The sequence below is a fragment of the Clupea harengus genome, chromosome 11, assembly GCF_900700415.2.
Source record: "Clupea harengus chromosome 11, Ch_v2.0.2, whole genome shotgun sequence".
NCBI classification, from domain to species: domain Eukaryota; kingdom Metazoa; phylum Chordata; class Actinopteri; order Clupeiformes; family Clupeidae; genus Clupea; species Clupea harengus.
The window spans coordinates 23228482-23245584 of NC_045162.1; the positions used below are offsets into that span (position 1 = coordinate 23228482).

The following is a 17103-nucleotide window of genomic DNA, read 5'->3' on the forward strand; positions in this document are numbered from 1 at the left end:
CGGTCCACGCTGGCCTATCTGTCTAGTATGGTAGGCGATATGACGTCATTTTGCAGTCTGGGAGGACTGGAGGTGGCAGGAGAGGACTGACTGGACCGCGAGAGCATCACCCCTTGTCACTCATTTAATGGCAACGAAATGGAAATTAATATTGTGCGGTTTGTCTGTGACATGTAATATATCACGCTTTAGACCCCACGCACACAGTGCCACGAACAGGCTCCGTTAAAGCGCACAGTGCGTTGTCAAGAAGGGGAGTAGCCTATCTCGTGGGCCGACAGAGAGAGAGAGAGACGCAGTGTGGGCGGGTGAAGAAACGGAGTGAGAGGGAGGGGACATCGGCGTTATCGCACCGTCGTTTTTTTTTCTGCACGGCGTCTGCTGAAAACAAGGGCATTGGTCTCCTAATAGCCTAGCACTTCACCCCATCCCAATTTCACAGTTATTTGAGATCCTGACCTATACTGAAGATTGGCGAAGCACTGAGGTGCTTACCATTACCTGTGGTCTGCATCCGTGTCGGAGGAGGACAGCAAGGCGCCAAAGGTGTGTTTGTGTGTGTGTGTGTGTGTGTGTGTGTGTGTGATGCTGCGAAGCAGCAGTTTTGGGTACCATCATCACACCTCGCGGGTAACGATGAATTCCAATGTCGTGTGAACGTTTCCATAATTGAATGACATTATGTTAATGTTTTCGAAATAATGAGGTTAAGGACGGCCATACCGATGCGTTGGAATGAGTAGTAATTTATATTTTCTGAAAACTGATCAGTTGTCGCATTTAGGCTACACATGCCTGTGCACCTAACGTTAAGATACTTAATTTATCAGTGTCACGTACGCTAATCCTTGAGTGTAAAATTATTTTATCATAGTTGGAACCTAGTCATATTGTTGGCGTGTTGTCGATTATGCTATACTAACGTGAGTTGGATGTGATTTTCTGGATTTATGGATGGATTTTGGCCCATGGGGTATTTTACGCATTCTCCCACAGGCATATAGTTAGGCTGTAAAATCGTTAATATCAAGCACAGTACCTACCAAATGTCGTTACACTAAGGGTCTGTAACATTACTAGCATAAGCCCTTTAGTACAGGGCAAAAGGTGCCTAAATAAAACATGCATATCCTTCACCTAGGCTACATAAGTGTAGGTTGTTTGTGGAGGCAATGGCCTGATCACTGTCCTCCGTGCACATCACTTGACGGTAGCCTACAGTGAATATGATCTATTTAATTTGTTATCATTTGAGATGCTTGTAGCCCTACACCATCACTGAGTTAGTTGTTTTAAATGCAGACCCCTGCAGTTGCAATAGTATGGCCTCTGAGGCATGGCAAGGCAAACTACTTGACAGCCTTTTGGTTTTTAGGCTATGCAAGATACATACATATGGGTATACTGAACTAATCCTCAAGGATTGCAGTGTCACTGTGATATTGATAGTTTGTGTGTCTGTGTGTGTGTGTCTGTTTGTCCTCTCGTTTATATGTCTGTATTCAAGTGTTGACCGGTTTAATGCATGTATGCCCCCCCCTGCCCCCTCCCCTCTGCCTATCCCTTCCTCCCTCAGATGGACAGAATGAATTTTCTCTCCTTTCTCCTCCTTTGCTTGACTTCGGTTGCCAATGGCAACAAAGGTCAGTTGCTCTCCTTTTGACTGTTGATCATGGCGTACAATTATTGTTTTGCACCTGCTACTCAACAGTAATCTACTGGTCAGTCATTATTTTTAGGTGCCCAGTCTGTTCAATTGACGTGGACTAGTTTAATGACATATTCTATCCACGACTTCCTTGATTTAATGTGATTATATTACTTATATTACTATAATTAATATTGTGTTGTAATTATGAATTCAGCACCAGGTCTACATTAAATCACATTGAAACGTGTCTCCCCCTAAGTGTTTCTGAAATGTTACCATGCATGCTTATGTGGTCTTGTCATCAATATTAACCCGTGAAGTCATTCATTAGTATCTTTTAATATTCAGGTGGGTTAGCAGTGCCAGCGCATTGTTTCAATTCCCACTAGTGAGACCACTCTGAAGGAGACTCAGAGTCAGACAGTTTGTCTTTAGAATGAATAAGAAAGGCAGGGAGAGGAGGAGAGAGAATGATAGGGAGAGCGAGTGGCAAAGAGAGAGGAGAGGCAGAAGAGAAGGGGAGAGAGAGAGGATGACGGGGGATGATAGAAGGGTAAATTCGTATAGAGGAAGTGACAGAGAGAGCTGTCAAGACAAGGGTTGAGGTAGCGCTATCCATAACAATGACTGGAATGGATGAAGTCCCTCAATCCAAACAGAGGCGGCTACTGGGATGAACACTGACACCGAGCTGGAGAGAGGAAGAGAGAATGAGCCAGAGAGGTGGGGGGGGTGGGGAGGGTGGGGAGAAAAGACCAAACAGAGTTTGTGCCAAATACAAAAATTAGGGAGAGAGGCAGTGTAAGAGGAGGATAGGAAGGCAGTGAGTGAGAGAGAGATAGGATGGGAAAGTGCTGTCTCGTAGTCTGTAATCCGGGGTGTAATCCATGGCCCTGATGTTCAGATTAATGCTATATTGCAGAGGGAGGTTGTGAGTGTGAGATGAGGTGGGAGGGAGAGAGAGAGAGAGAGAGAGAGAGAGAGAGAGAGAGAGAGAGAGAGAGAGAGAGAGAAAGAGACAGAGAAAGAAAGAGAGAGAGAGAGAGAGAGAGCATGCAATGGCGAAATAAATGACAAAATAAGAGGCAGAGATGAACGATGAGGGAAAAGATGAAGTGGTCAGTCCGTGTGGATGATAAATATGAACATGAGCTGGTTATCGTTAGGGTTCGTCTATATCAGCTGAACATCCGTTTAGAACCTGACCATTTCTGTTGATTAATGTAGGCGTTGAATAACAGAGGCTCTAATAGATAGCGCGTTTTTTTTTTCACTAATGAAAGCACTACCATAAATGTATGATTTTTTAAGCAACTTGAGAGCATCACATTTAATTGCCCTGCTCAAAATCAAATTGAGCCTTTTGAGAATTAAATAATTGATTTCCTTTTAAAATGTTTTCTCTGCAAAGCTCCCAATTTAATTTGGCATTTTGTACGTGTGGTGCCAACGGCAAGTGGCAGTGGTTGGTGTGAATGATAGGTGCAATATAGCTGTGTGTGCGTGTGTGTGTGCGTGTGATGTGTGTGTGTGTGTGTGTGCGTGCGTGTGACAAGGTGAAACCTCCCCACACTTCATTATGCTGCCAAGCACAGACAGGTGTGAAGTGGCTGCAGATATTTGTGTATGCGTGTGTGTGTGTGCGTGTGTGTGTGCACGTGGGCATGTGGGTGAGTGTGAAAAGAGAAAAAGGGAGAGAGTGGGCATTTGTGCAGGCGTGTGCATGACTGAGAAAGATTATTTATCCTTCTATGTACAGTGTTTGTACTGATAGTGTGTGTGTGTGTGTCTGTGCGTGATGATGCATTAGCTTTACTCGCTTCCCCTCATAAGTGGGTGTTAAGAATAGACTATAGAGAGGATGCATTTTTACTTTGTCATTGCTGTTTAACCCATGGTCCCATCTGGCCTCTGCACCATTCTCAGCAAATAAGCACAAGCCATGGATCGAGACAGAGTATCAGGGCATTGTCATGGAGAATGACAACACAGTCTTGCTCAACCCTCCGTTGTTCGCCCTGGATAAGGATGCCCCTCTTCACTATGCAGGTGAGAGTAAAACACATTCTAGATCTTTCTCTGGCTTGTGCATTTCATCTGGTCTGTTTTAGAACCTTATGTTTGTGTTTCAGATGTCCTTTGAGTTCATCTGAGTTTCCCTTTATCTCCATTTTAGCATATTTCTTTTTTTTGTTGATTCCTTCTTCTGCCTGCCAGCTCCTGCAAACATCTTTCGTGTTCTTTTAGCTCCACCCTGTGAAGCTACCTCACTGGTCCGTTTGTGTCTCTTTTTTATACAGACGTCAAGAAACGGTTCAAAATGTGCAGAGAGATTACACCAGATGAAAATGTTTTTCCTTTTTTTATCTGCGGTGTTTGTTGTGAAGAGCTGACTCTCTCCCTCCCTCTGCATCATCCAGGTGAGATCTGTGGGTTCAAGATCCACAACGGTCCCAGCGGGTCCGGCTCAGCCCAGTTTGAGGCTGTGGTTCTGGACCGCTCCACAGGAGAGGGTCTGGTTCGGTCCAAAGAGCCTCTGGACTGTGAGAGCCAGCGGGAACACAGCTTCACTATCCAAGCCTACGACTGTGGAGAGGGTCCAGATGGGGCCAACACCAAGAAGTCTCACAAGTCAGTGCTTTTATAGGCTTTTCCACCCTAAAGCCAATACTGTCAAAAAGTACCTGGGACTAAATATCCTTGCCATAAAAAAAGTGGTTGCCAAGGTTTTCTGGGAATACAGTGCTCTAGCCAGGTGGCAGTGACTATGCTGTAATAATTGAGACCCTTACTGTCAACACAAGAGGGTTAACGTCCTGTACTGCCTGGGTGCATGTTGTCTACGAAACAAATAAAATATATAATAAAATAAAAACATTTTTTTAAAAAAAGACAAAAACAAATGAATGGCTAAACATGATTTTGAAGTTTGTTTAAATGGCTGTGGTTAACACATGTAATCCCTTAGTCAATATTCATTCCACAATGTCATTACTACCATAATGGCTACATGCCTTCATCTCTCTCTCCCTCTCTCACAGGGCCACAGTTCATGTGCGTGTTAATGACGTGAACGAGTTCTCCCCTGTGTTTGTGGAGCGCCACTATGAGGCCTCTGTGCCAGAGGGTCGCCTCTTTGACCGCATCGTCAAGGTGGAGGCCCTAGATGCAGACTGCTCGCCACAGTACAGCCAGATCTGCTTCTACGAGATCGCCACACGCGACGTGCCATTCGCCATTGACAACGACGGTAAGAACTACAGCTCCCAGAATGGAGTGGGCAAAATGCGCCATGCTGATAACCTCTAGAAGAGGTTTCACCTCTGGAGGTAGTGTAAATGTAATATCTGAATATGCCGCATTGATGTAAGAGCAATAGGTACAGAAGAGAGAGGGTGAGAGGGTGAGAGGGTGAGAGAGTGTAGTGGACATTTTGTTCTATTATGCGAGAAAGTGTGTGGAGAGAGAAAGGGAGATGGAGGGAGACAAGGAGCATGTGTCTCCTCTTTAGCAATGACTCTGCATATTTTTCTGTGAAAGAGAGCAGGTCCCCTGCATGGTGCTCTGGGGTATGTAGTTCTTTTCATCCTTTTGTCTAGGCTCAAGACAGGACATACAGTACACAGTGGCTTTTTGTCAGGGCCTTTGGTGAAAGCTCCTCTATTGTGTCTCCCCTTTATTCATATTATGTTCCTGTCTCTTTTCCTTTACCAATGTTCCCTTATTTGTGATATCACATTATTTTTTTTTGGTCATTTTTTGTGAAATTGCATATTCTTGCCCTTTTTGTACAGGTTCTGCCCTAGACTTTGCAAGAGTGAAATTGTCATGTTTCCTGTCTGTGTTATTGCCCTTGTATGTCTTTTTCTCTTTCTGCTTAACTAACTGTCTTTCCCTCCTTTCTGTCTTCTGTCTCTCCTCCCCTGTTCTTTCATCTCTCTCTGTTTGAACTGAGTTCATGTGTGTGAGAAAGAGGATGGCTGTTATAGCTTTGATGAAAACACTCTCATTTTGAGCTCCTGAATCAGAATTCTGTGTAAATGCTCTCCTCTCTCTCCCCTTCCCCTTTTTCTCCCATCCCAGGGAACATCAAGAACACGGAGCCTCTGGACTCAAAGCGCCAGCGCGTTCACACGTTCTGGGTCACGGCTTATGACTGCGGGAAGAGACGTACCCAGGCAGATGCCCAGGTTACCGTAACGGTCAAACCGTCCTGCAAGCCTGGCTGGATCGGTAATCAATGCACACTGCTTAATCAATGGCCTGAAATGTATTGCCTTTATGTCTGTGTGTGTGTGTGTGTGTGTGTGTGTGTGTGTGTGTGTGTGTGTGTGTGTGTGTGTGTGTGTGTGTGTGTGTGTGTGTGGAGCAGCTAGATCATTTGAGTGTGTGAGAGGAAGATATTAGGAAATGCAGAAGCATTTCTTTGTACTCATATATCAGCCAGCCTTGTACTATGTGTAACTGAATAGCAGGTGGCTGCACCAGCTGACTGTTTGTAATCTTCCAGGATGGACTAAGAGGGTTGAATACACACCTGGGTCTGGTAGTATTCCACTCTTTCCCATTCTACACCTGGAGACATGCGAAGAGACTGTTTGGAATATCCAGGCCACCGTAGAGCTGCAGACTGGACATATTGGCAAGGGCTGTGACAGAGACAGCTATTCCGACCGGTCTGTGCGTAGGCTTTGTGGTGAGTTCATTCAAGGCCTTTTAAAAGATCAAAAGCTGCATCATCCTCACAAAGCTTTGATATTAATAGTTCAATAATGTTTTCTACATTTAAAAGAAACAGAATGTACATGAAACAAAAATGTGTTCAACTAACTTTATGATAGATATTATGTGGCTGCACAATCATCTCAGATTATAGCATTTAGCCAGACCTAGCATCTCTATTACTGAGGAAAACAGGGGGTCAGTCCAATCTGTTGTTGCTAAGTAACATAGACTGGAAGGTAGGTACTGGTCTCATTAGTGTGCATGATAATAGAAAGCCAAGGTGGAAAATGCAGAACAGGCATTACCATTTTGCAGCACTTCAATATGCTGACAGGATGTTTTGGCAGGCCTGCCACTACTCTGTTTGCAAATGTTATTGCTACAAGGTCTTCAAGGCAGAGACTAAGGAGAATAGTTCATAATGGCTAATCAAAAGGATAAGATGTAAAGGAGTTGTCATATTTTCTCCATTTGAACTGTGTTTTTGTATTCTGTCCTGTATTCTGTACAGGTGCCGTAAGGGGAGAAGTTGACCTGCTCCCGCCTCCTTCCCCGGCAGCCAATTGGACAGCTGCCTTGCCCACGCTCCCTTCCTCTGATTCCTCCCTCGTCTTTTCCTTCAATGGCTCGTCCCACATCGCCATGGTACCTGACTCTGTCGTCTCGGGGGTGTCTGGAAATCATTTCACCCTCCAGCTGTGGATGCGCAGGGGGGGAGCAAACACACAGCCGCCGACGAGCCAGGCCAAAAACTTCCGGAAGGAGGAGGAGACCATCATCTGCAGCACAGTCAAGAATGGTTGGTTAATTTCCTTCATCAGGTCATCACGTCCTAAGGTGTCAGTTCTCATACTGCTTAAGTCCGGGCCGTTGTGTGATGGATGTATTTCTCTCTGCCTGAGAGCACCGCCATGCATGTGCACCCCTCCCCCCTACACTCCCTCAGCTTGATGTACTGCCTCCTGCCAGATTTACTCCCCAAGTGGGAAACACCTTATTCCACTAATCAGATGCCCCATGCAGATCTTGATCAGCAGAATTTGTGCAGGGATAAGGGAAAAAGCCTGGAGCCAGCAGCTTGTTATTAACACTCCATTCTCTTCCACCCCTGTACCTTAGTATGTTTTTTTTTTTTTCTTCTTCCTGCTTTTTGCATCAGTCACCCATGTCGAAATTAGATATGGGAATATTGGGCTCACGGCTCTCTGTGTCCCTCTTCCGTTCCCAGATGACTCCTACTCCCACTACTCACTGTCTGTGCACGGCTGCCGCCTCTCCCTCCTCTACTGGGCCGACGTCTCTGCTGACCGGCCTGTCAAGTTCCTCTGGAAACTGGAGCAGGTGATTTCAGGAATGCTGACATTCTGGGGCTTAAACACTGGATAACAATACTGTGTTTCTTTTTTCATGTGTGGTCTGTGATGTGCTGCAGACACTGTGTGTGTGCGTGTGTGTGTGTGTGTGTGTGTGTCTGTGTGTGCGTGTGTGTCTGTGTGTGCGTGTGTGTCTGTGTGTGTGTGTGTGTCTGTCTGTGTGTGTGTGTGTTCATCATGTGGGGTTTAAGTGATTTGGGGTGGGGTAATAGGTCTGGTCTGACAGATGAAATTAAGTAGGTTGGATTAATGGGGGCACCCAATCTGTTCACGAGAGGAGTTTAACCAAATCTCCCTCCCTCTTGAATTTGCCTCATTCTCTTCACCCTCTTGATCTCGCTGTTAACCTCTCGCCTTGCTCCATCTCACTTTGGGAAGGTTTGTGACAGTGAGTGGCATCACCTGTCCCTCAGTGTGCAGTTCCCCTCCGTCACACTCTACGTGGATGGGGTGACCTTTGACCCTGCTCGTATCCATGACAACGGTGCCATCCCCAACCCTGTCCCACACCAGCGAATGGTCATCGGTGCTTCCTGGGGTACGTATCAGACTCTTCACTCACACTGGTCTGGCCAGATCTCTTGTCAATCAATGCAACATTATTAACAGCCAATTATGGCCTGGCAGCCACACCGGACAGGAAGTGTTCACTTTCCTTCATCTAATTATATTATTCGAGACACAGGCCATCTGCATCTCTCGCTCTATTTATATCCCCCCTCTCATCAATTATTCAGCTGAACAGAGCAACAGAGAGGGCTTGGTGCCTTGCCTGTCAGTTAGGCCCATGCCGATCGCTAAAAGAGGACACATTGTCAGTTAATTACCTCTGAAAATACCCCCATCAATACTGGTGGCGTGGTAATCGGGCTGTAGTTGAAATAATGAGCCTTTGCTTTTGCCATTCGTTATTTCTGTGTCTCTTTGTCTTCCCTCCACCCACTCCATCTGCTGTACTTCTCTTTACCTCCACTAACACCTCCATCCATTCTAATTTACTCTTTCTTTCTTCCTCGTGTCTCTCTCTCTCTCTCTCCCTCTCTCTCTTCTTTTCTCCCTCTATCCCCCAGAGCCTGAGGATAAGCAGAAGGAGATCCTGAACAACACCATTCCTGAGGGGAGAGACACAGGTAAGTGGGAGCCAGATGTACGAAAGTGAGAATGTGTGTCTGTGTGTCTGTGTGTCTGTGTGTGTGTGTGTGTCTGTGTGTGTGTGTGTCTGTGTGTGTCTGTGTGTGTCTGTGTCTGTGTGTGTGTGTGTGTGTGTGTGTGTGTGTGTACGAAAGTGAGAATGTGTGTGTGTCTGTGTGTGTGTGTGTGTCTGTGTGTGTGTCTGTGTCTGTGTGTGTGTGTGTGTGTGTGTGTGTGTGTGTGTGTGTGTGTGTGTGTGTGTGTGTGTGTGTGTGTGTGTGTGTCTCTGTGTGTGTGTGTGTGCACATGTGTGTGATTGTGTGTGTCTCTTTACCCAAGGACTGTGGGTATATTTTCATGATGTTCAGAGATGTACTCAGGGTTCTGAGGGGCAGTGGTGGAGGCGGAGAGAGGCCAACACCCTGTCAGTCACACAGATAATAGAAAATAGGAAAATGGAAAACAGGTATGCGGCTCACATTTGTAATCCTCGCACGTTCACCCCCGATATGTTTTGCTGCTCTCTGCTCTCACAGTCAAATACGTCGGTGGCTACCGAGGCCTCTTGTCTGGGGTAACCGTGCGTCCAGGAAGTGTGGAGCCTCACAGTGTTGTGGAGTGTCTGTATGCCTGCAGAGAGGGGCTGGACTTTGGGGATCTGGAGACGCTAGGCTCTGGCATGAAGGTAATGAGTTTGTTAGTGAGGGTCCCAGGCCTACGCGCACCAATATTAAAGAACGCTGACAGTGGTGCTAGCTGATGAGAAGGAGACAGAATCCATTCTCACAACCATGTGATTGACATATTAATTAAAGTGGTAAATCACATGCAAAGCCCCCCCCCCCCTCCCCTCATCTCTCTCTCTCCCTCTCTCTCCTCCCTCTCTCAATGTCATCTTCTCCTTCTCGTGCAGGTGCATGTGAACCCCAGTCAGTCAGTGCTGGTACTGGAGGGCGATGACATTGAGAGCTTCAACCGCGCCGTTCAGCAGGTGACCTACAGGAACTCTCTTCGCTTCGCCACACCTGGGGTCAGGCCCCTCAAACTCACCACCTCCCTTAGGTAAGACACCCTTTTGATGAAAGGCCATTTCCTCTAAAATATGCCTAGATTTGAGTATAAGCCCGTGTAAGCTAGTTTAAATAAGAATGCTAATGAAATATAAAATTTTATCAAACATGAAAATTTTATGTTTAATAAAGTTTTCTACGACATATGTTAAAGAATCTTCTAGAAAAGGCATATTAGCATATGTACGCCCTCTGCCCAAGAAATGAACAAATCTAGGAATAGATTATGAGGAAAGCCCATGAGCCTGTCGTAAGCACTATGATAAGCACCCGGCAACCATACAGCCTGAGCAAGAGGAAAACAACAGTAACCCCATGGAACCAAAACTCCTCCTCCTCCTCCTCCTCCTCCTCCTCCTCCCCCTCCTCCTCCCCCTCCTCCCCCTCCTCACTGTCTGGTTAGAACCAATTTCCTGACCTTGTACTCTGTGTATCCAGCCTGAAGTCAGCCTCTCGCTGGAATACAGATAGACGCTCTCCCTTGTACAAGCAGTCTCTGGTGACACGTTCAGCATAAACATCGACCTGCATTATCAAGGTCAAGCATCAGAGGAGTTGGCCATTACAGCTTTTGAGTTTAGGTCTTTTTTAAAAAGGACAAAGACTGGCATGTGTTTAGTGTGAAAGAGTGCTTATTGATGTCAGTTGACTGATTTGAAGGCGTAAACAGTAATAATAATTAAATCAAATCAATTAAAATGACCGGCAACTTAAGTGTAACCATTGCAATGCAGAGGCGTTTGGTAGTTAAGACAATCATTCTTACAAAAATATTATGATATTCTGCATTAATATAAAAAATGATAAGCCTACTAGTACGGTGCCTTATTTTTATTGAAGAAGATATTGTGAAAAACACGCTATACAGGTATAAATGTCTTATGCCAAGGCTTGTGCTAAATATTGAAAAACGAATAATAAATGGCGAAGTGTGTTTTTGTACAACAACTTGTGTGTTTTTTTTATGTCAGATCTTCCCATTATCAGTGAACACACTCCATACATTTAACTGACACCATTTATGTTGCAGTCTATTTTATTTGTCCCTGTCAGGCCATTAAATTTGACCAGTCCTATAGAGTTTTATGAGACCATAAACATATTAATTGGAGAGGATGAGGACTCCTCAGACAGTAACAGTGAACTATGCTGTGGGAGCTCAAAGAGACTCTGATAATAGTAGGAACTGAAATGGGCAATACATATCGAGCCTGCTGGATTGAATGTCATTTTTTAGAGCTCGCTTCTCCACTAATCAGATTTCAGGTCGTGGGATCGTGATGTCCAGCTGGTGAACCAGCAGTCATTAGGCTGAGCTAAACATGGCCAGCTGCTCTCTAATAGATATACTTTGTAGACATGCATATGCACACACACACACACTCACGCCCGTACGCACGCACACACGCGCGCAGACACACACACACACACACACACACACACACACACACACACACATGCACACTCAGAGATTTAGCATCAAATAAGAACTTTGGAACCTTTGGAATAATATAATTTTTTTATTTGTAATCAGGCATATGCACTCCCAAGCCCATACAAAATACACATGTTGTTGTTTTCCTATTGACCTATATCTTTAAATCTCCTTCCACATGCCTCTGTCTGTTTCAGGTGTTTCAACGAGGAGAGCTGTCTTACTCTCAGGCCATTGGAGGGCTACCTGGTCGTCCTCCAGCCCGACGCCCCCCAGATCTCCCTGTCTGGAGTGGGGCCTCACCTGGCCAGGCCCGCTCCCGAGTTTGAAGGGCCCCGCGGAGTTCCTCTATTCCCTGAGCTGCGCATCGTCTGCTCCCTCTCCCACGCAGTGAACACGGCCGCCCAGGGCATGGAGGGTGGAGGTGAGCCTCACTGAGCATCCATGAGCTCCCGAAGGGCTCTCAGCTCTCTGACTCATAGACTAGGAGCCATTTTTTAACTGACTGCTTTGACTGTCAAAAATGGCTGCTAGATATAATAGGGAGCGGAGGCGACCCTTAATGTTTAACAGACAGGGTTCATTCATTCATTCACCAGGCTCTCTTTATCTGCCTCCCTCATGTGAACTTTACTCTTTGAGATCGAGTTGTTCTTTACTCAGTGCTAATCCTCCCCCCTTCTCTTTGGGTCTTATCTGAGTTGCCGTGTCATGGAAGTGGTAGCATAACTTGAGATCTGATGCCCCATGTTGTCCCTGTCCTTGTCTTTTGTGTGTCTCTCAGCCCTTATGTCCGATGCTGTGGCCCATACCTTGGATGGATGTGAAGTCCAACCCTTAGGGGAGGAGTTAAGCCCAGAGAAGGAGGAGCTTTTGGTTGATATGGAAGCAATCAAGGAGAGGGGACTGGACATCATTAACACAACAGCCTACATTGCTATCACAGGTACTGTGTGTGTGTGTGTGTGTGTGTGTGTGTGTGTGTGTGTGTGTGTGTGTGTGTGTGTGTGTGTGTGTGTGTGTGTGTGTGGTTCTGGATACATAACAGTCGAACACCGAATAGTCAATCTCATCCCTTACTCTTCCTCTATCTTTTTCTTTCTCCTGTATTTCTCTTCCTCTCTCCCTCTGCTCTTCCTCTCCTCCTCAGGTGCTGAGTCGATCTCAGTGTACGAGGATGTTCTGCGCTCCATTCATTATCGCCTGGCCAAGGGCTCTGCTCGCTTCGAGAGGCGCTTCCGCCTGTCCTGCTCAGAGATGAACGGACGCTACACCAGCAATGAGCTCACTCTGGAGGTATACACACAAGGGGCACCCATTAAACACACCACCATGGCTCCCCATGGATGACATGACGAAATGTCTCTCTCTTGTTTCTCATAATGTCTGTTGTTTTTGTTTCCTCCTTGGCTTTGTATCTCCTCTGTCTGTCTCTGTCTTCCCCCTTTTCTGTGTCTCTCAGGTGAATTTCCTGCACTCTCTGGACAGTCTGTACCATCCCTCCCACTTACTGGCCTCTCAGCAGCAGTTCCTGCACCCCTCCCACCACACAGGAGAGCTGAGTGGCCACACACTACCCAACCCACACCGCAACTCAGGTACTCAGACTCAGCGCCACTGGGCCTCTGGGTTTGGAGTTATGTGTTTGTATTGGAGAAGGTCTATGGACCGAGGGAATATCTGCAATAGGATTTGCAGAGTTACTGGACAGGTTTATGTCCATCCTGTGTGTGTGTGCGTGTGCGTGTGCGTGTGCGTGTGCGTGTGCGTGTGCGTGTGCGTGAGCGTGTGCTTGTGAGAGTATGTGTGTGCCAAAAGGTTTCTCATACCGCTGATATTTCTACTTCTGCCTCTAGTGGTTCCAGGTGCAGCCACGGTCATCATAATGGTGTGCGTAGGATTCCTGGTTGTCATGGTTATTCTGGGAGTGTTCCGAATCCGTTCCATCCATCGCCGTGGAGAGGGTGTCGGGGGCGGAGATAAAGAGGGCAGCAGCCAGTGGGATGACTCTGCTCTCACCATCATTGTCAATCCCATGGAGGTGGGTGCAGCGCTCATGTTGGCCACTTGTCACATTAGCTGGTTTTATTTGAGATCAGGCTTATCTCTTATTACAGTGTGAAACCTAGAGAGTAAAGAGCATAGCGTACCATATATTAGAGTGGTGGTAATGTCTGTGTGATGTCTGTAAGTTGTCCACTTTGTTTAAAACTTAAAGACTGAAATTGAACAATCCTTGTCCTGTTAAGTCTTGTCTCCATTTTTGTTTCTCTGTTTTAGTCCTACGAGTCTCAAATGGGAATATCTGCTGACACAGAGGGGGAGGGAGAGGAGGACGAGGAAGTGGCAGACTCGCCTGATGATGGCAGTGATGACCAGAGAATTATCATCAAAAAAGATGGCAGAGATGCCACTCGGCGTTACTGAGCCTACCAGCTACACTTTGAAAAGCCCACACACCTATGGATACCACGGACACCATCACACCCACACAAACTCGGCACACACGTGTCCACAACGAGCCTCTACACTCTTCTCTGGAATGTATGCTTACAAACACCATGCACAAATCACCAGGTAATGCTTACATTTGAAAACATAATTATCGGAGATGCCAAACGCATTTACACTTCTTCTCAAAATATGAAACTATGGCACAAAGGTCTTTTTGGACATGAATTATCTAGAAATAATGAACTTGTGGTCAATACTCATTTATTCATCCCTATCTGAAGGCCTTGTTAGGAAATGGTAAAGCAATTATAAACAAACACAAAATAAGATCTTCACTGTACAGTTACAATAAGTATATTGGCCTGATGTTGTCATTTTAGTCTAACACAAAGTTATCTAATTGTACACTCCCAACAAATGGCTTACTTGTCATTTTGCTGCACAATCTCCTCCCCTTTCTCTCTACACATTCCTTTACTACCAAATATGTGCCCAGTATAGATGGTGAATCAAAAAAGGATCACGAAATGGCCAGTAACAGTGTGTCCCAACAAACCCCCCCAAGTTCTCCCCAGCAACCCCAAATCTGCACCATAACTTTAGCACCAACTGACAACTCAGTGCAACACAACACATGACACAGTATGGCATGTCATAACACAAGATAACACAACACAAACCCTCTGCTGTATCCAGAATGTCAGCTCAACCTGGGCAGTTTTGATTGTATTGAATTTATGTAAATATGAATTATTATTATTATTATTATTATTATTATTATTGTTGTTATTTTTGCATCTACAAAGGGAAATCTGTGTTATTTGATGGACAGTTTCAGTTTTTTGTTTTGTTTTTTTATTTTTGTATTCCTGTCACGCATATTCCAATATTCTGGTGGTCATTTAAAACCATAATAATAATAATAGTAGTAGTAATAAGAATGATAATGACTGGCTTGATGAGTGTCTATTCATTTGTGTGTTGAATTGTGTAATTAAAAAAACTTGTTAATAATCTGAATCATGCTGAAACAGAAGGCACATTGCTCAGTTTTGTCATCTCCTCACACACTCACTTCTTTCTGTCACTCTTTCTCTCTCTCTCACTTTCTTTCCACACCAAGCTCAAAATTCTATCTCCCTCTGTCTGTCGTCCTCCATTTCTCTTCTCCCCCCCCCCCCCCCCCCGTCTTGTCTTCCCTCCCACCCTCTTCATCCTCCCGGTCTGTTTAGTTTTTCCGAATGTACAGACATGTGTCTCTTCACTTTCACCTCTCTTCCTCTCTTTTGCCCCTGTGTGTGTCTTTAGCACTGTCTGTGTCAGTGTACAGTGATAACCTGTCAAGTTTAAAAGCCTGTTTGCTTTTTTCCAGTGTAATATTAAGAATGGATAAAATTGCATTAATAACGTATATTATTACTATGGTTACTCTTGGGACATTTAACTGTACTTATTGATACAATGATACGGATTATATTGATTGATTGTTATTGATAACGTCTGAAAAAAATGGCAAAAATTCATAATAAAAACACTCGGACGACGTCAAAGTGTGAAATGTGTAAATGATTCTTGATTCTTGGTAAGATGTGAAGTGTATTGCAGTTTCGTTAGACACTTATTAAAGTGCAGATTGACATGGTTTAATGTCCAGCAACCGCAACACAAAATCTTGTGCCTATCTCGTGGGCCTTAACACCTTAATAAGGATAAATATATTTGAACAGCAACATATGAACATCTACTACTATCTAACAATATCTATATCTAAGACAATATCTATTTGTGTTATAGAGCATCTAACGTAGCAACAAATGATAACAAAACTCCGCAAAGGTTAACACTGAGTCCTCACGTATTCTTAACCTGTCCACTGCATTATTACCCTATTGTTGCATCCACTTTCAACCACTAGCCTACATTCAGTAATAGTTGTTTCCGCAACCAGAACTTGAGTATCATGGTACCAACTCATTGTTAAAACTTTGCTAATTAATTATTTAGTTTGATTGCAACCGAGGAGAGGAAGAGAGGCTTATTGACTGGTGCCAGAGCAACCATCTGTCTGACATTCATGCCTAATGTGAACTTGGACACGTGTTGACAACACTCCACTGTACCTCAGGGCTTTGCAGTTGAGACAGATAAGAGCTCCAAGTTCACGTTACCAAAGATCTCATCTGGATCCTCGTCATCACATCAATGACAAAACAAAAAAAAGGCCACCATTATACTCATCTCCTAAGAACCAAACAGATGAGCCCCCCCATTCATCTTACCTACATTCTACACAGAGCTGATAGAGAACATCCTGACTACAGCACTGCTGGGGTAATTCCAACACTGTGGATGGCAAGGCTTCTACAGAGAACATTGTTAGGGTCTTCCTCGGGCACTGCACATGCAAAGCCACCAGCACCACCAGACTCCATCCACTCCACTCACAGACGTTGTAGCCCCCTGCCTTCTGGCAGGACATACAAGAGCTTCCAGTCCGTCACCAGCAGACTGCAAATGGCTTACTACCTCAGGCAGCACCTTTTACCTCCCAATAGTCCTCTTACTTAACCACACACATGGAGCTCCCTGTACACTGAACTGTAGGACACATACATAAATACATACATACTAAACTCAACACCTGATGACTGCTGGACTCAGTTGACTCACTGTTATGCTGTCCGATTTATTATTACTTTTGCTGGCAAATTGTTTTCTGTCCATGTATGGTCACTGTTCACATTGTTTTTCTACCTACACGCTCAAGCTTGTATCCTGTCAATACTTGCACTGATTTTTGTACCCTGCAATGTTGCATTGTATTGCAGCCTATGTTGCACTATGGACCTGAAGGGACACAATTTCATAAATATTTTTATTTTTGGTTTCTTTGAACTTATTCATTCCTGAAAAACCAACATTAATATTTTCAGACACTGTTTTTGCCACTGGGTAATTAAAGATCACTTACCTGCGAGGTATTCTTATTAATAAACGATTTGACCAATGGAGGTTTTGTATATACTGTGGAGTTTTGTATGAACTATAGTATAGCTTAGTTTATAGCTCAGACCATAATGCAGGTGTGCTTGCAATCACAAGTAAGAACAATAGCCTGTTGAATTGGATAAGGCTTCTGTACGTCTGCTGTGCAAAACAGGCATTTCTTTGGTCACCGTATCTTTAAAAAGTCTGCGGTACCCAGTCATGTGAATGCATTTCATACACATTAATACATCCGAATAAATTACACAGATTAAAATG

At 44.8% G+C, this 17103-nt stretch overlaps 1 protein-coding gene across 1 annotated transcript; it reads left to right on the plus strand.

Annotated features, from left to right (window-relative positions):
- Positions 1-337: 337 nt before the first annotated feature.
- Positions 338-15384, plus strand: clstn3 (calsyntenin 3). Its single transcript, XM_031576333.2, has 19 exons — positions 338-546; positions 1577-1643; positions 3578-3700; positions 4072-4282; positions 4693-4901; positions 5735-5884; positions 6162-6347; positions 6888-7175; positions 7605-7717; positions 8128-8287; positions 8820-8879; positions 9417-9565; positions 9794-9942; positions 11583-11809; positions 12170-12331; positions 12536-12681; positions 12848-12983; positions 13242-13426; positions 13666-15384. Exons 2-19 carry the CDS (start codon positions 1577-1579, stop codon positions 13810-13812), a joined length of 2868 nt encoding a protein of 955 aa, XP_031432193.1. The 5' UTR covers positions 338-546; the 3' UTR covers positions 13813-15384.
- Positions 15385-17103: the final 1719 nt, after the last annotated feature.

Bases quoted from the DNA above. Each gene is read 5' to 3' on its own strand.
- clstn3 (XM_031576333.2), top strand. From the start codon at position 1,577: ATGGACAGAATGAATTTTCTCTCCTTTCTCCTCCTTTGCTTGACTTCG. The intron at 7,176-7,604 runs GTTGGTTAATTT...TTCCGTTCCCAG, and splicing joins CTGCAGCACAGTCAAGAATG to ATGACTCCTACTCCCACTAC. The intron at 12,682-12,847 runs GTATACACACAA...TGTGTCTCTCAG, and splicing joins GCAATGAGCTCACTCTGGAG to GTGAATTTCCTGCACTCTCT.